Raw genomic sequence first — 18,797 nt, 5'->3', positions numbered from 1 at the left:
CTACACACTGGATGGCTCACTGGAGCCAAAGACTGTAGGATTTACAAATAGGTTTGCAATCACATATTAAGAAAGCAGCACACAGATGAAACCTCTTAAAACTCAGTTCTGTGGTTTCCTGAAAGGTCTTGCATCCCTTCAGATTCCAAATGTGGCACTTGGGAGGATACATGTAAATTTAGCTCCATGTTATGAGCTGCAGAAATACAACTCTCTCTTTCGGAGGTACCAGGGTTTCCCAATCATAACAACCAGTGTAAGACAGAGGACGTATTCAGCATATGCTGAATTTGTGCCTGAACACTAACAGCTGCTTAGATTACATGTAGGATTTTCTGTTGGATGGGTCAGTTTTAAGAAGATCAGGAATGACGAAAATAGGACATGCTCCGAAGCAAGCCAGTAAGCAACAATGCATCGGTCAGATCTTATCACCTTCAGCTCCATAACTATTTTGGAAGATAATCAGACATAGATGAGGTCTGGACTAAGGAAACTTGCACTATGCATAACATTTTCTGGCAATATCTGAGAATTCTGGCACACTAAGGTCTCACCTAGAGGTGGACATGAAAAAAGAATGGCTCTCAGAAGATGTTAATATCTTAACGTATGTACTGTCTTTCATGACTATCAAAAGAAATTTTAAATTGCTAATAGCCTGCATTTGGAATAAGTTTAGAAAGTGAGCAAATGAACACAAGCATGGAGTGTAACCTACTGCCTGGTAATCAGTGGTCACAGGGATACCGCTAGCAGAACATGTTTAAAGTCCAAAGACTAAGGTTTAGAAAAGCCAAAATTAAGCTAATAAAAATCAGTGTTTGAGAGCTGTTAATAGAAGAGTTTTCTGTTAGAAAAATCTTTCAATGACCAGTAAACAAATAAATAATACATAAGTTATCACACATTAATTCTGCCCAAATATTCCATGAAACATTTCACTTTGACTTCAGTAAGTACTTCAGTTTGTTTGTATTTTGATTTTTATATGGAAGTATATCTTATGACATAACGAAACAGTCAAACTACTGACCGAAATCAGTCCCTTAAATCCTGGTGAAATAGGACTGAATACTGTTTCAATATTTTTCAAATAAAAAGAGTGATTCGGAAGCTGCATGTCCAGTAGTCTTAATAAAATTAAACTACTTTGCATAAGTAAAGGTGTCTGAAAGCTTGTGTTCTTGCAATAAAGTGCAATTTTGACAACCATCATTTGCGTTCCACATGAAAGATTTCTCTGCCAAATATGCTTTAATTTAAATAGAATATATGGATTTATATCAAAACCAGGCAGATATGCTGGATATTACTAAAAGGTATAGCTCACAGCACTGTTTTTTTTCTTCTTACCATCAACCATAGAAAGCTTTATTCCAAGCCTGATCACACTTTCGTTTACAAAACATGTGGCAAAAAATAACAGTTCACACTCAAGATCTGCCATATTTCTACTTGCCTCAATTCTCATTCTGGATTTTCCATATTGAGGGACGAAGAATAAACCTCTCCCATTTTTAACATAATAAGTATATCTAATGGTAGCAAATAAAGGTTTTTATTATTTTTAATTTTATTTCACAAATCTTTTATTCTCCCCAAGCCGCCATTCGTTAGTGCAACAATCCAGCACAGTGCTAGTTGCTGAGGTATACATGGTTAAACTAATTTCACCTTCAACCGAAACCGCAATGTTTTCCCTCCATCCCTTTTTTTTTTTAAAGGTAGAGAAAGCGGTATATTCAGCATTTTACATTTCTAAAAATAATTCCATTCTAGAGTAAAGAACGGTTTTGTAATAGTGACAGGCTGTAAAAAGCAATAGCCTTACCTTTTATCACCCATAAACTCCTGCTGTACTTTTTTTTTAAATATATTTTTTGCAAAATTAAGTTCTGTGTAGGTCTGTACCATAATTTGGAAAAAATTGTGTATAAAATGTACTTAATTTTTAAAAACAATCCTAACATCAAACAACAGAGAAAGGAGAAACAGATCAGATGCAGCTGAAGTTTTGACATGAGAAACTAAATATAGTCTGTTCTTAAAGCTCCAGTAACACATTCTTTCAAAAACCAGAATGCACTTTGGTTATTATTAAACATTAGTATAGAGGCAAATAAAATACAAAATGCTTGTTTGTGTTGCTTTATATATAAAAATATTTTTATACCACATAAGTTTAAGATACATTACTTCAAATCTTTCAAGATTCTGAAGATTAGCGAACATAGTGCAATGTCCAGACTCTTGTCACCTAATTACTTGTTGTTTTTCTGTACGAAGCCACTATTTTAGAAACATAAAATGTAAGAATACTTGCGCCTGGTGATATTAATTCTCCCAAAATAATTTGTAGGTGGAAAGTTTGTTCCAAGTGACTTAATTCTACATGGGCGAACATCTATTTTTGTCACACTGAAGAACCACGAGTCAGTATGACTGGTCCGGGTAGGAGGCAGAGGGAGAGGTGGGAAACCCAAGGCTGGCAAACCCCAGCTGGGAAAGCGCAGTGGAATGAGACCTGCTGGGAAGGAATGGGAGGAAAGGAAGCTATTTGAAGACACAAATCTGCTGAATACCAGGCTTCAGAGCTCTGCTGCTCACCAGAGGAACTTACTTTCTGTGTTTAACTGTTCTTAAACTTCAGTGTGGTATGAATGGCATATACTATAGTGTACAAGAGGAGAGCATCTATCTATCTAATGCTCAGTCATTCATAGCATTCCTTTCACCAGTAAATCTTTCGCTTGTTTAAATATTGAACTTCAACATATAATATATCCTGCTCCATAGTTCACCATAATATATTCCAATTAATATACATTTATATGTATAAAGTTTCTCATTAAAAGTAACAATAAAAAGTGCACATATTGAGCATGCACAGTCAGAGCTGCGCAGAACAGCCCAGTATTTCAAATAAATACAATATTTAAATCTATCAAAATATCATACAGCATGGTAACCATTTACAATTATTGCTCTAATAAAAGTGTTATCAAAGAGCACTTGTTGACTTGTTATATAATACCTTATTAATATTCCAGGATATTTAAACTGCAGCCTATATGAGTTTAGATCCTGGAATTACTCAAAATATCCAAAATTCCCACTTGCTTCTAATAGTAATATAAAATATTTCTGCTACCTGTCATACTGTATTGTCAGTACTTTATTCTTTGTATATGTCTCACTTTTCTGTTGCAACCAAACATCTATTGATGTTATGTTGTCCTCATAAATGATTGCTGCAAATGAAATATTCTAAGCAACTTTACTGCACTGTCAAAAATCAAATTACTTCCATATGGCCTTACTGTAACTAAAAGTCTTCAGCATTGGCTTCAGCTTTAACAACAGATACAGTAATTTACTGTAATCGGTTTCCAGGACTTCAAGTTCTCAGACGCACAGTTTTTGACCCTTTCAAATCTGATCCTTTCCAAAACTAAACAAATAAGTTTGAAAATAAAATATAAATGTCAACTGAAATGAACATAAAACAGTGAGAAGATGAAATAAATACAAAGATTGCACAAGACAGTCAGATGTAAACACTTCAATTTTCCAAATGACATCCTTGAAGAGGTTGTAGCATCTGAAATACAGATTCAGTGGCTGCTTTGAGGCAGTTTTGTCAATCAATGAGCTTTTCTGTAACACTGTGTTATCTCTTCTTTATATATTGTCAAGATTTGATCTTCCAGAGCTGGAAAAGTTAGAGCAGTAAATCAATATTATTTGTCATCTCAGTTTTCTGTTTACCAGAACTATAATACCATCACTTTTTTTTTTTCTTATTGCATTTGCTGCATATTCTATGATGCACAGAATAAATTTTACATTCGTTTACTTCTAATAGGAAAAAAATAGGTAGATGTAAGCAAACTCAACGGTCAATTAAGGACTTTATGCTACAAGCTTGTGAAAACTAACATGCCTCATAACCCAAATTCTGAAATAGTTTCCAGAGTTTGTAGTTCAGAGGGGGCCAAAGAATAGGATCTAACAGGATAGTTCTTCAGCCATGATGAAATGACACTGTGTAAGATTGGTCACGATAATACTGTATCTACTGTAATACTTTACTGCAGTGCAAGACAAGGATAGCTTGCATCTTTCTGCATCCTTTAAAGAGTTACAAAGTCAACAGTCTGGAATTCAAGAGAGAAATCAGATCCACGATACAAAGAAAAGTCAAATAACATCTTGTACTTATGTGTACAAATGTCTTCATATTTATGGCTAAGAATTCTTGGGAATTATGTGTCCTAAATGAAGTTAGAAAGCCACAAAAATGAAAAAAAAAAAGTTAAAAGGGCTGCTTTGACAAATACATCACTATTCTTCTGATATAGTTTAATAACCGAACAACAAATCTTCTAGTTACTACAGGTTAAGAATTCATTAGGCTACAATGTATGATCCATCTATCATAACATTCTGAACGCCATGGTGGAAAAAAAAGGATGCTTATGAACTAGTTACCTTTAGATTAAATCCAAGCAAGTCACTGATGACACCAGAAACAGCTGACAGGATGACAACTTGGGTGATATTATAAAGCAGTGGATTCATTGTAAGCCCATATAACCTAAAGGGACTGTCCAGTTCCTAGTAATACAAAACAATGACCATTAAAAAGCAAAAATTACACAAAGGGGTTTTTGTTCACACATATATTGAGTGATATTAGATAGTTTAGGAAGTTTTCAAGTCACAGTGCAGTAAAACATTCTCTTATTCTTCTGTATATAAAAAACAATGTGCAAGAAAATACCCATCACATTAACTGACTGTTGACTGATGGTGTCTAAATAAGTCTTCAAAAAATTGGAGGTTACCCATCTAGACCATCTACCAATTTGCTCATAGAGCCAGGAAAATAGAGAGATAGTTTTCCTGGCACCAAGGTGTCATCATTTTAGAATTCCTTATAATTTTCCAGAAATCACCTTCAGTGTTAAAAGAGTTGACAGACAGTGGAATCTCCAAAAACAAGAAAAGAAAGATTTTTCCACAGTGACAGAAGGCTACCTCACTACTAAGAAAAATTATCAAAAATGTCTTTCCTAATGCAATTCCTCTCCTTTTCCATTAATTTTGAGAATGATTACTGATGAATATAGCCAGAAAAGGAAGATAAAGGAAAAAAAATACTAATAACCATTTAGCTGCCAATATTTTAAGGTTTTGGGGTGGTTTTTTTGTGGTGTTTTGTTTGTTTGGGTTTTGTGGGGTTTTTTTTGTTGTTTTGTTTTTTAATTGGAAGGATCAAAAAATTAGCCAAAATTAAACTGCAACAAAACTTCAACAAAGAGGTTATTTCACTAGTTGTCAACTATTAGTGTGTGAATAAAGTCACCCAAACTTTTCTGGCCTAGAAATATATCAAATAAAGGAAGAAAAAAAAGAGTTTTAAAATATAAGAGTGGGTTACATAAAGTATAACAACTATCACTGTTTTGGTCATTTCTAGCTTTAAATTCATCCCTCTTCAGCATTACTTCCTTGGCCTTGAACAAGGCTTTATAAACCCTTTTTTAATAAAGAAGGATCTCAGAGCTCTGACTCTTCTTTCAAAAGAGGTGAAATAAGAATGAACAACCTTTTCATTTAGATGTAATGCGGTTTAAAACTCTGGTGCAAATATAAAAGATATAAAAGACATGCTTCTGAGAAGAACAGCAGGGAAATTCTTTAAGAAAAAAGTTTGTAGATTTTGGATTCATCTTACAAATTTTATGAGTAAGAAAATAGTAAGACTATTCAACATAATATAGTCTTCAGTAAAATCTTAAGGATCAAAATCATCCAAAACCAAATTAAACAACTCCATTTAGCTACTGGGCATGAAATATCAAATTGCATTGATAACTACCTACCAAGAATTCATTTACAGCTCATACTAGGTGGCTTGGAAATCCCATCTCATGTTTGGGGACATTCTCACAGTAACTAAGTGATGGCCTAGGTGTGGGATTTGTGCCACAAAAGTCAAGTCCTCTGTTGGAAAGGCCATGTCAGTCAATACATTTTTGGAAAGAGTAAGACACAAACATTTTTTTTTAAAAACACTGAGAAAAGCATGAAAAAGACTGAAGTGAATCAAATCAAAGGTTGATCAGCATCCTGTCACCAACAGCAGCTACTTCTCACCCTACGTCCTCAAAGCACACAAGCATTTCAATTCATGATATACCCTGAATCTGTTGTGCTTTGTCTAGTCTACTTGCCCAGTCTCTCCTTGAATCCAGACAACCTTTCTGCATCCACAGGGTCCTTTGACCAACAGTTGCACAAGTCTGCTACCTGATGGACAGAGAATACTTCTTTTCATTTGTTCCAAAACCAGGCCCTAAAAGCTTTGCGGTCCCTTATTGTTACACCAAGAGACGCAGTCAATAACTGACTTAGACAGGTTCTCCATATTGCTGTACCATAACTCTCAACTGAAGGTGTTGCTTTATCAGCTTGGAGTCCTTGCTGACTCCATCAGTACTCTCATGGAAAGTTTTGCATACTTTTTCTGAGATGAGGGGACCACACACACTGTTAAAGGTGTGCTGGTGGGGCGGATTACTCAGCTGACTAGAAGAAATACTCCATCATCTCAGCTACTAGCTGGCCAGATTAAACAGAGTTTAAGCTTAATTTTAAGAACTGCTCCTTGGCACACAGGAATCAATGGGGTAAGTGACCAGAATCCAATATTTGGTAGAAAGAGGCACTGCTTAGTCTTAGAGCACTGCTATATGCAAAAAACCCCAATTGTTTCTCTTAATAGGCTTGAATTTTCCTGACTGCAGAAGAAAGGTATAGAGGCATTGAAAGATATGGTTCAGGCTTACTGTATGATAATCCAGCCACACTCTCTACTCACGGGGTTCTCCGCATGTGGAATCAGTATCTGTTGTGCTATACTGAAACATGGTGGGAGGGGTGTGTGGACTGAAGGAAATTTATCTGAGAGGGAGGCAAATACTTTTACATTTGCCAGTCATTCCTGGGGAACTGTTCTACATCACCACTCTATCTTGGACTAAATAAATGAAGCAGTTGATTCCCTCAAGGAGAAATCAAAATACTGTTCTTACCTTTGTCTGAACCCAAGAACAAATCAGCCGCATCTCTAAGAATTTTACCATAACAGCAGAATATATAACAAGATCTGAATACTGAAAGCTGAAGCTAGATAAATTTAATTTAAAAATAGTTCAAACAACAGCAGAAGTGATTAAGCACTGAAACACCATGCCAAGAGAGGTGGGGAGGCAAGTCATGGATATGTTTTTTGTAGTGTCAGGAACTGGCTTCCTCTTTGAAAGCCCACTTTAGTCAATCATAAGTTATATACTGTTAATCTTAGTGTAAAAATCACCTAAGTAACACTAGATGAAATTGATTTTGTTTGTTCCAAAAAGCCAAACCAAAAATTAAAAAAGTTTTTCAAGTATTAAATTTATCACTCTTATTTGGCATTCAAGTAAACCTTATGTAAGTTTTAGACCAGGGAAGTATTTAGTCTGAAGGAGAATGAGACATTTCTGGAGCAAGAATTAAGGTCCCAGACAAACAAAAGAACAAAACATCTTGCCTCCCGAATTATGACAGATCTGTGAGTTTGAAAGAACATAAGAACTCAGCAGAGGCAGTTTCGGATCAAATGTGTCTTCCTGAGAACCTCAACCACTGCTTTGTTAACAACAAGAAGTTTAAAAAAGCCCCAAGCATGTCCATGTTCTAGCTCCAGAGGAGTGAAAGTAAGATGATTTTTCTTCTGCAGAATTCTAGAAATAGGAAGTAATAAAAAAATTCATGTTCTCTCATCATGAAGAAATATATACTACCCACCAAATAGTTAGCTGGGCAGCATAATATTGCATAAGCAAAAAACTTTTCTACTAATCAGCAAAATGCCATGCAAAAAAAAAATTGCCAAATAGTTCAAAGGCACAGCTGACTTAAATATTTGAATTACATTAAATTATATCCTTATCTTTAATTCACTTACAAATGGACCTATGTAACAATTTCTCTCTCTCTTCCAAAAGGATCCTTCTGTGACAGGAAGTAAAGAAAACATCAAGCATAATCTAGTTTTAATTTGAAATGCTAACCACTGACAGTTTTTAAGAGGAATTATTGTTGTGGAAGAATACAAATCCTCCAGCAGCTTATTACTAGAAACATACATCGACACTCAAAACAAACAACAAAATTCCATCATTTATTTCCCAAGGGTTCATCAACCTGTCTGTCCTAAAGTACCTCCTCTCATGCTGCTCATACACTGTTAAAGAATAAAACTTATTGTATATAATAATAACTTGTAATCCACAATGATAGCAACATAACAGACTGTAGTGTATGAACAAGTAGCACCGCTGTGAAAGAGTTAGAGCAGATTTAGACCAAAGCATATGGTACTGCCACACAAGTAACACAAGTAACTCATTATGCAATCTATTCGGCTTCCTAGTTATATATAATATGGCAATACTATTTTAATTCTTACCTTCAGTAACTTAGTAGCAAGTTTTAAAACATTGTTCACTAGTGTCAGTTCCTCCTTCTTATTAGGCTTTTTCTCCATTTTCAAGTACAAGTTTATCTGATTTAAATAAAATACAAGTATTACCACTTATTTGGAATTTAAAGGAATTCATTTGGAAATATGTAATAATAAAATGAAGTGATTATTCAGCAGCCATATGACAGAACAGCAATGACAGTTCTGCAAGTAAGCAAATTTTTTGCTTCCTTTTTCATATTTAAGAACAAATACTGGCTTAGTACCATAGGAAAATACAGTGGTTTACGATATAACAAAATATATCTGATATAATTATAGCAACAACTTTAAAGTTTAGTGTAATCTACAAATTAGGCAAGAAAAAACACCACATATGTAAGGTTTGCATAATTTGTTATTCTTCCTTCAATAGTTTCCTGAGGTTTGTCAATTCATTTCCAGAAGGTTTTTATAATAGTATGTAGACGTTACAAGGCTTAACATCCCCAAAAGTTATTGAACAGACTGAAATGCTAAACATAATTCTGCTAAAGCGTAATTTCTTTTAAAAGATTTTAGTATAATCGAGTACTTCATGAGCACCTTGAGTGCAGAAAAATCAATCTTTCCAGCGCCTTGAAATATTTGAAAAATTATTAAACTCTTCATTAGTATAGAAGAACAGTATATTGATCATTTCAACACTTCTGTGAGCCAGACTTTTCTACGTCATTGTTTCTGAGAAAGTTTAGTTAAGAGTACAAATTAGCTCTCTTTTGGGTTTCTAGCAATTTTGAAACATCAGCTTTCGTTCTCAAGTGACCCACCTTTGATACCCTAGACCAGGCAAAGGTTAGTTTTTATTTTTTATTGCATAACAAAAGCAAATAAAAGGAAAAATATATTGAAAAGCCAAGAACTTCTAATTTTAGGATGACAACCTTGAACAAAGTGAAAAACGAACAATTTAGCAATATGCTGAAGTAGTCCTTCAGATGACAGAGACTCTTACCAAGCTACAGAGGCAAAGTTGCAGAAAGGAAGTGATGCTATATGATGGTATGATATATTTAACCACTTTGTTGTAAGGTGCTTATTGAAATAAGGGCCACAGATATCTAAACAAAGCAACTGCATATTATCAGATCTCCCTAAAAAGATCGATAAGTTGCTTATAGAAGTTAAAAATCAAAAAATATGTCTAATATATTCCAAGGCATATTAAGCTCCTGAACTATCAATTTAATTTTAAAGTAAATTATGCTTTTAAAGGCAAAGAGATTCCAGTCTTTAAATACAAGATTACTGATTTCAGCAATTCAAGTGTATATAAACAGGAATAAATTAAGAATAAAGGCTCTATTTAGCAATTCTGAAAAAAATTGGTAGATAATAAACTGTAAGAAGATTCAAATATCTTTTAACTGTTACTACGATTCCATTAATTTGTAAAAAAAAATCAACATTCAATAACAAACTTTGAATCAGGAGGGGAGTTTGAATGTGTATATGCACAGCCATTTACCATACCTATTCTGAGACTTGAAACTGGCAAAATAACAACTTTGATCAGATCATACCTTATATTTCACTCAACAAGGAAGCACTGAGGCACTTAATTTGCAAGACCAATTAAAAACACTTTCAGAAGGACTTGCAAAATTATAGGCAAATAGCATATAGTCAAAAAAATCCCTTGATGTGAAATGATTGATCTTTCAGTTTCCCATCATGACTCCTAATCATGAAATTCATAAGCTGGATATAAAGCATACAGAAGTGGCTGGAACTTTGCTGATAGAAAGGAGAATTTGCAACTTCATGTTATCTATGAAGCATTTAAATTAAATCTGGGGGTTGAAGCTTGTTTGTCCTTTTGGTTTTTTTATTGTAGTTTTTTGTTTGTTTTAAAGCTCCATTCTGTTCTCAGTAAGCCTAATAATACTAGTGTGCAACTTTCAAGGACACCAGTTCAAACGTGCTTTTTTAGATCAAGTGAGTGTCAGTCAATTATTTGGGCTTGACTTCTCATGAAATGCCAGAATGTCAGACTTCCCTAAGTCTTTCTCAAGAACACTGTAAATATGCTGTGGTAACCAGGTAGTATGTGAAACCAGTCCAAAATGAGTTCTACCTAGGGTGACATATATCCTTTTTATTTTCTGAGAAACAATTGAGGATTCTCTTTTAGTTTTCATTTCATAAAGCTCTCAGGCATTTTTGAGGGAAATGACTTATAACAGGATAAGCTGGATTCAATACAAAGCGAGGTGTCTGATAACACAGAATTTTCTGAATTATTTTTTTTTTTAAAGTTCTGCAGACATAGAGTGCTTCTTTCAATATCTATGCTGGCTTAAAATGTTCAAACACTGACTGTCATGAAGAGCATAGTACAGAAACCTATGAAAGCAAAACTAAGCCTTGACATTCTCTGTTTCTCTTTCGCCTTGCTCTCTTCGTTTTTTCCCAGTCCTATCCCAAATATTTCCCTCCATTTTCATTCCAGAAACAGGACAAACTCCACTGGGACATTAGACTATTTGTACTCTGAGGATCAACAGAACAATGCAAAGCTCTTCGGGCTCAGGAACTCCAAGAGGTTTCACACTGGTGCAAAACACAGCATTCAGGACAATGTAAATACGCAGTCTGTCTTCTCAGTGTCTAGCCTCATCATCTTTAGTAAAGACAGAATGAATTCTTATTGAGCAAGTATGTAAGCAGTCATTTATACCATCTGTCATAAGCTTCACGTCCTGCCTTTGGGAGACTCAGTTTGGAAGATTTTATTCTCCAACTTGAACACATTTCTTGTAGGAAACCTGTGAAGATTTCTTGAACTGCCTATTTACCTTGTCCCAAATGCTGTGTTTTGCACCAGTGTGAAACCTCTCCGAGCAGAAAGAGATTGCTTCTTACCTAACACAAACTGAGCATGCTTAGCTCGGAAAACTACCAGCAGTGCCAGTCAAAGAGGGAAGTTTGCAGTACAAACACCAAGTAGAACATTCCTAAGAAAAGTACGTAGACCCAAAGCCAAGCTTGACAGATGACTGAAAGAAAAAGTTTCCAAGGAGGCTGGAGGAGACTATATGTAACGCATGCAACCTAGCAGTCAAAATTATTGGACTGGAAATAGTGACCCACTTTGTAGAGGGTAAGTTTGTTTTCAAATCTTTCACTCCCCCATCCAACACTTTGAGAGTTCAGGTTTCTTTTTCCTGTTTAAAAGCTACTTTTTGTGTTCTGATAGATCTTTAATTATATCAAATGACATATACTGGTATCTATAAGCCCACCCAATTAAAGAGAAATTGGGTTATGGCCATTGCAATGTTCCATACAACTTTCAAACAAAGTCACACACTTCTCACAGAAATTGAACTTCAGATTGTAAAGTGTTTCACTACACCATAATTAACCCCCTAATCCAGACTATTTTAATACATTTAAAATGCATGCCTGAGACTGACCAGATGAATAACTTGCTAGATATAAAAATATAGGTCTACACTAATTCTCACCTGCTCAGTAAGTAATATTGAGGTATTGCTGTACTTTTTACTGGTTTCAGATCCAAGAGTAACAAATCTTAAGAGAAAAAGAGTTAGTGAAATGCACCAAATTACAAGTTCCCAATTGTAGTGACAATCAAGGAAGATCTCATGCATGTGAAGCAGCTGAAAACGAGAGAAAAAAAAATCAAAATTTAATTCAAAGTTGTAATTATATCACACCACAAGAAAATAATTAAATAGCTCCCCAACTCCAAGAAAAATTTCCCAGTACTAAGTATATGGATTGATTTTGAAAGATTTTTGAATCATAATTCAAAATCAACACTGTGTCAAAGATATGAGGTTTAAGAAAAGATATGCTCTGAAAGGCTCAATCAGAATTAAGACACATCTTTTTTCATATCCCTAAAGCAACAGAAAAAAATACATAATCTAAGACAATTTTAAAGTTGTGTTAAAACTTACAAAGACACTATATGTGGATAAAAAAAAATATATATCCTCAAATCATACAGAATCATACAGAAAATCTAATCCACGCAGAGTTACTGCTAAATTATATTCTTATTAAAATATTTATAGTTATCTACCAGGAAAACATATTAGCATTAACTATAGAAGAAAGTGGGGCGGGGAGTGGGGGTGGGGTGGGGAATACAACCAGAAGGCATTCAGAAGCTTCCCTGTATTCTGAAAGAGGAGCTCGAGCAAAAATCTTAAGCAGTAAAAATCATCTTTAAACATAGATTTGCTTACTGAAAGCTATTCCACTAGAGGGCAGACTAGTGTAGTCAACAATCTTGTGTCTCACAAAAATCATCAACCAAGGTCAATCTTAATTGTCTTTGCAAAAGTGTATTTTGATGAAAAATGTTAGGAAAAAAAACCAAAACCAACTGTGTTCCAAAATCCACGATGGAAAATTAAAGAGGACAGAGATTTAAAAAAATAATAATAACAATGTGTTAGGAATTATGCTATCAATAAGTTTCTTTAGCTTTTACAGAATAATATTCTAAAGTAGATAAAATGAACAATACAAAATGGAGCTTAATCTTCTGAAAAGCTGTAACAGCTGTTACTCATTTCTCACTGTGGTCTTTTTACTTAGTAGGAATCACAACACAAAAGGCACTCAAAATTATTTTGAAAACTATTTGAGTCATGGCTGTTTCTATACAAGTAAGATTTCCTCACCTGTGCACAACAGATAAAGACAACTGAGATAGTCAGTAGGAAGGCAGATGAAACTATTACATCAACTGAGCGCTGAGGACCTCGACGCTAAAAATAAAGGATATGCATATATATGAGTGAAACCTACCCAATCAGCATTGATATTGAACATACCCAGTTAGATTCACATCTTGAACCTGTTTCGTCATAGCTCACAATTTGGCAATCTAAGTTCTAAACACCCTATTAGATCCCTAATAATATCACTACATTTGAATACCCCTAAAGGCATATGAGATTAATTCAGATGCAAGCATTTGAAGATAACTATGAGAAAAGAAAATATTCACCACTCGTTCAGTCAGCTCCTTCATGATGTGAAGCAACTTTCATTTAGGCAGCATTCCCTGACATAATAAATTCAATACGGCACTGGGCTTTAACCCCAAGTATCAAACCAGTGCTAACAAAAGATTTTTGGACACCTGATCGCAACAGCATATCAAGATATGATTTCACATGGTAACGTTTCCATTACTTGCCTCTTTTTGACACACAAAAAGTGTAGCTGTAAATCCCTGTCCCACCATAGTAGGTGCAATAATATAATTCTCTCCCCCAGAACAAGAAGGAAAACTGGGGAACAAACATAATTGTCTTGAAAGGTGCAACCTCACTGTTTTCAATCATTTTTTCTTGCTTGCTGGTACAATGAAATGTTTCTACCCATTGAGCTTTTTTCTCTTTTTTTTTTTAATTAAAGAATTAAACATCCTGTGCTGCATTGAAACATGTACAAGTTATAACAGACATTTATTTCTCAACTTTATTCTCCAGACATGCTACTAATTGTATAAACGTGAGAAGAATGGGAGGTGTATATATGTGAGATATAACCTTGGAATTTGGAGAAAGAGATAGGAGACTTGAGATGTGTATATACCTCAGCTCACATCTTCACGTGCGGACACATATACAGAGAGGTAATACGCAAGTGTATTTTGTACAAATGCTATGCCAGTACGTGCCAGCAGCACCACTGCAAGAAGGCAGCCCTGCTTGTTAGCTGCTTGTCTCCATTCCTTTCCTTGTGATAGCACAGGCATCAGAGGGCTGCCCAGTGAAACAAGTAAAGCAACAGATTGAGGTGAAAATTAGTGTTCACGTCTGGTCATTTTTAAGTTGGGTCAGTTCTCTATGCACCTGTCTCTGACCACTGTCTAATTGCTTTTTTCTTAGCTACATAATTATACAAATGTTTCTGGTGGCATAAGAAAAGGTGGTTGTGAGGAAAGGCAAGACACTCTTCTCCTCAGATATTAGTTGAATTATCTAATGCAGAGAAAAAAATGGAAAAAAACTTGAGGGGAGGGAGAAACAAAAAACCAACCCTCAGTTAGGTAATATGGATCCTTTCACAAAGAATCATCAAAATGCTCTGGCTTGAAAAGCTCATTAGAGACATATAAGGAGATTACAAAAATATGAGCTGAACATACAAAAGAAAGATTAGAATGTCTTACAGATAATACTTGGGAATAATTTGTAGCTTCACCTGGCACGTGTACACTCACAGCACAAATATGCATATAAACTCTCTTGCTTGATAAATCCCTCCTGTGTTAATGACACTAACTGTGGGGCTCTTACAATAAGGTATTGTCTGTATTATACAACAAGTGGTCATTTTTACCCAATATATTCAAGTGAGAGACTTTTCTGCTAGCATTAGTAAGACAAGACTCCAACTCTAAACACACTCATACTTTACTCCAAGGTAAAAACGAGACATTTACTTTCTCACAATCTGGCTGCCTGTAGACACTGGTGGACCAGAGTTACTGAAATGAAACACACGAGGCACACGTGCACCAATAGGGGTAAGTTCACAGGAGGAAAAATTCAGACTAGAATACCAACCTTCCATCAACAGCATATGAGATATTTTATATTACAATGGTAGCAAAAATATACATTATTTTACCTTCAGATAGGACCTGAGAGAAAGCCACATTTTTATATTCTGTACTTTCTTCAAGCGGAAGTGAGGAACCTCTGATTTTCTTGCCCTTCTAGCAGATGTTAGATGACCAAAAAGTTTGGCAAAAAGTAGCCTCTGCAGAGAAGAAAAAAAAAATTTACTTTACCTGTTAATTGACTTTCAAGGGCACTAAAAAGAAAATGGAGAAAAGGCTTCACTTAATATGTCAAAGTAACACCCAATGTATCAGTGTAAATTAAAATATGTTAATATAGTGCAGAAATAAGAATAGCACATTACTAAAAAGAGAAGATACACTAAAAATTTTTAAAAGTCTTCATACTCTAATGACAAACAAAGTTCAGCTACACTGAGTTCCTGTCTTCAAATTTCAGACAACAGATCTGCTAAGTCTGTGAGAAAGATCAAACCTGCATATCATTTGCATTAGAGAGTGTCTGTATCACAGAAGTTCCTTCCAACAGAAATGATTAGAAGCAAGCTAATCCTACTCTACTGTATTAAATCACATATTTTGGCTATAATTTGAGAAAAGGAAGTACAAAAATTTTTCTTTTGCAGGCCAGTAAGCATCTATACTCTGTAGCTAGTAATGGACAGTGATACTCTCTTAAAAGTTTAAATTGCAGTAACAAGCAATAAATTAACAGGTGTATTACTTCAGATAGCAGCTCTCCCTGTCTCCAGCTGTGGGGCTGATTCACCAGCAAAGCAGGCAGGGTCTGGACTGAACTGTTTTGAATTAAACTGAAGGTTTTGAAGGAAACACTGGCAAAGAACAAACTGGAAATTTATAGAGTCCTTTTATTGAAACTCCTTCTCCTTGGGGAGAACTGAGACAAACTGGGACAGGACTAAGAGCTGGGTTAATGCATTGAGCCAGAAATCTGAAATAAAAGTTTAAAAAGTTTTCCCTCAGAAATACCCTCCAGGAAAAAAGGTTTAGCTACAGAGACTGTACAATGACTTCAGTCCGTTGCAACTGAGCCATGGCCTAAACTGTAAGACTCCTGAAGTATTTGTCATCATTGATCTATGATTCATAGTGTGCTGAAGAAAATAAGTTTAAAATATCCACAAAGTCAAAAAAAATGCAAACATTAAACCTTGTTTTGCTTTGGATGAAGCCTCCCGGTTTGCTATTCGTACCTGTTTATATGTCCTCTCTGCTACACATAGCAGAAAAAAGAAAATCCACACTAGAGACACACGGACTAGAAAACTTATAATAACCATTGAGAGAACCCAAATGTCTCCATTTGATCCAAATGCAGTTATACAAAGTTCAGTGGCAGAATGTGTAGCAAGTTGTTCCAAATCTTTAGCTTGGGAAAGTCGAAAGACAAATGGCATTAAACCCAAGATTAAAGATATGACATTTCCAAAAATCTGATAACCAATTCCTGGTATATAGCTGTTCACCTAAAAACAAAAGAAAACAACGTATATTTTTAATTTTTGAATTAATTTGGAATTAAGTCCATAAATAAATTATTAATGCTAATGTCTTGGTATCACAAGGAACACTTATTAAGTTATAAAGTTATATGAAACCTTCAACCAAGCATCTTCACAATTTTCTACTAAGAAAAAGGAAAATCTCAAAGAGCACTTAATGTACAGGAATCAAATATGACAAATCATTTAAAAACCCAACAACACAACATTGCAGTTAAAAGACTCCAGTGCATATTCTTGTATTAAAAATTCATTCAATGCTGAATTAGCAAAGTGCGCCAATCAGACTGTATTGCTTACATTCTGTATGTTGCTCCTACTTGTGTTTTGCTTTCAGGTTTTATGTTTTTTAAAGGAATCAAAGCGTTCACAGCGCAGACAGGACTGGAGTTCTGTTGTGCTGGCCATGGCTTTGTTAAGTTTACTTCTGCTGCAGACTGCACCCAAAATGGTATTGTCTCTGAGTTAGGTACAGAGATGTGAACTCAGTTTGTGAATACATTGCTTTTGAACAAGTTGCAGATGGTAAGTATCAACTTGTCAGAATTAGTTGATAGGTTGCTTAAGCTACACTACGATTTTACGTTCAACTCTACAAAATGCCTACGTTCTCTATATTGAAAAAGAGTACGACATCAATTAAATGCTTTTCCAACTGCTTCCTGAAAAGGAGGACTAGGAAAAAGAAGGGAGGACTAGGGAGACATCCCACTCATCCTCTTAGATGTATGTTTCCTAAAGAGGAAAGGGTTTTTTTCCAATCTTAACTTTGCCATCCAAATACTCAGATCTTTATATTCCTAACCCAACATACTAGTTGTTCATCAGAATCAAGGAGATAAATATGAATATTCACGACATATATCACTTCAGAACAATAAAACAGAGGTTGACTATGTTCGTAAGCACCTAACAATGCAAACATATTTTACTGTTCCAAGACTTAAGATTTGCTAGCTCTTTTATCAGCTAGTAACAAGTAAATCAGAATGATGCCATGAAGCAATAACGTCAATAGCAGATACTTTTTTAAAAAAAAAAACAAAAACAAAACAAAAAAAACCCAAACAAACAAAAAAAACCACCAACATAAAACAAGCTTCTTTTTGGTAGTGCTTCGACTCCTAAATATAATATTTGCAAAAAGTAAAAAGAATACTCACTCTGTTCATTATCATACCACTGATTTCAAGCACAGACATATCTGCTTTCTTGCAGTCATTACCCTCCCATACAATTGCACTTATTTTTTCTAGTCCTGGATTCAAACTGTGGATCCAAGGCAAATGACTCTGGGGAAGACAAGGAATATATTCTATCAGAGATAAAATCCTATTGTTATATTGTTATGTCAATATGCCTTTGTCAGCAATATGCTGACAAAAAAAACACTTTAGACTGACACAAATATTGTTATATAGCATTTACTTCTACTATATGTTACTAGACGTTAACCACATTCCTTAAAATCATCCACTACTTTTCCAAGAAATGGCTGTGAGTAGAGAGATCTCTCCTTCCCCATACTTCCTTTTCTAGTAGTGTTAAGTTATTGTGGCTGAGGATGAATTGGCTTCTTTTTTGCTCAAACATATCAAAGAAGAGAGAGTTATGAAAACAAAGGTCTACTTATAAGCCATCTTTAATTTTGCCATATGTTTAATGGAATATTTTATTTTTCTGACTATTATTTTTTCCTCTAACATTCTGAAAAGTACTCTTCTCAGGTTGAGCCTAAGGGCAACAATTTTTTAATTTGCTTTTAATGATATTTGGGTACCTCATAAATCTTGTTATGGATAAAGGCTCCCCTATGCTAACTGTATCTGGCAAGACTCAGAGAGAGCGGTAGGACTCTAATCAATACATGCTGCTCCAAGAGCCAAGCAATGCCAGCCTCATCTACTGAACGCACTTATGGCTGAGGTACCTTTGCTCTAAACAGAGTACCAAGTGAGAACTGAAGGACCTGGAAAAATGTTGAGGCATCAACTTCTGCTACAGCCATTTCTTGACTTCCCTCAGGCCTGTCTCACTCCTCTCCAGTTCAGGTGATTAAAATTGCTCTCAACTCTGCCCAGTCACCTGGCACTATGTGCCTCAAAGTACTGGAAGTGGT

The 18,797-nt window shown here is 35.1% G+C and overlaps 1 protein-coding gene across 1 annotated transcript; it reads right to left on the bottom strand.

Annotated features, from left to right (window-relative positions):
• Positions 1-1,544: 1,544 nt before the first annotated feature.
• LOC104160170 (putative homeodomain transcription factor 2) lies at positions 1,545-18,004 on the bottom strand. Its single transcript, XM_009698239.1, has 8 exons — positions 17,842-18,004; positions 16,370-16,642; positions 15,203-15,334; positions 13,240-13,326; positions 12,049-12,204; positions 8,525-8,620; positions 4,495-4,620; positions 1,545-3,715 (listed from the first exon to the last, which is right to left on the bottom strand). The coding sequence occupies exons 1-8, from the start codon at positions 17,878-17,880 to the stop codon at positions 3,695-3,697; spliced, it is 930 nt and encodes a 309-aa protein (XP_009696541.1). The 5' UTR covers positions 17,881-18,004; the 3' UTR covers positions 1,545-3,694.
• Positions 18,005-18,797: the final 793 nt, after the last annotated feature.

Source organism: Cariama cristata, unplaced genomic scaffold (assembly GCF_000690535.1).
Source record: "Cariama cristata isolate BGI_N322 unplaced genomic scaffold, ASM69053v1 scaffold15994, whole genome shotgun sequence".
Classification (NCBI taxonomy): Eukaryota; Metazoa; Chordata; class Aves; order Cariamiformes; family Cariamidae; genus Cariama; species Cariama cristata.
This window is presented reverse-complemented; position numbering and strand designations above follow the sequence as displayed.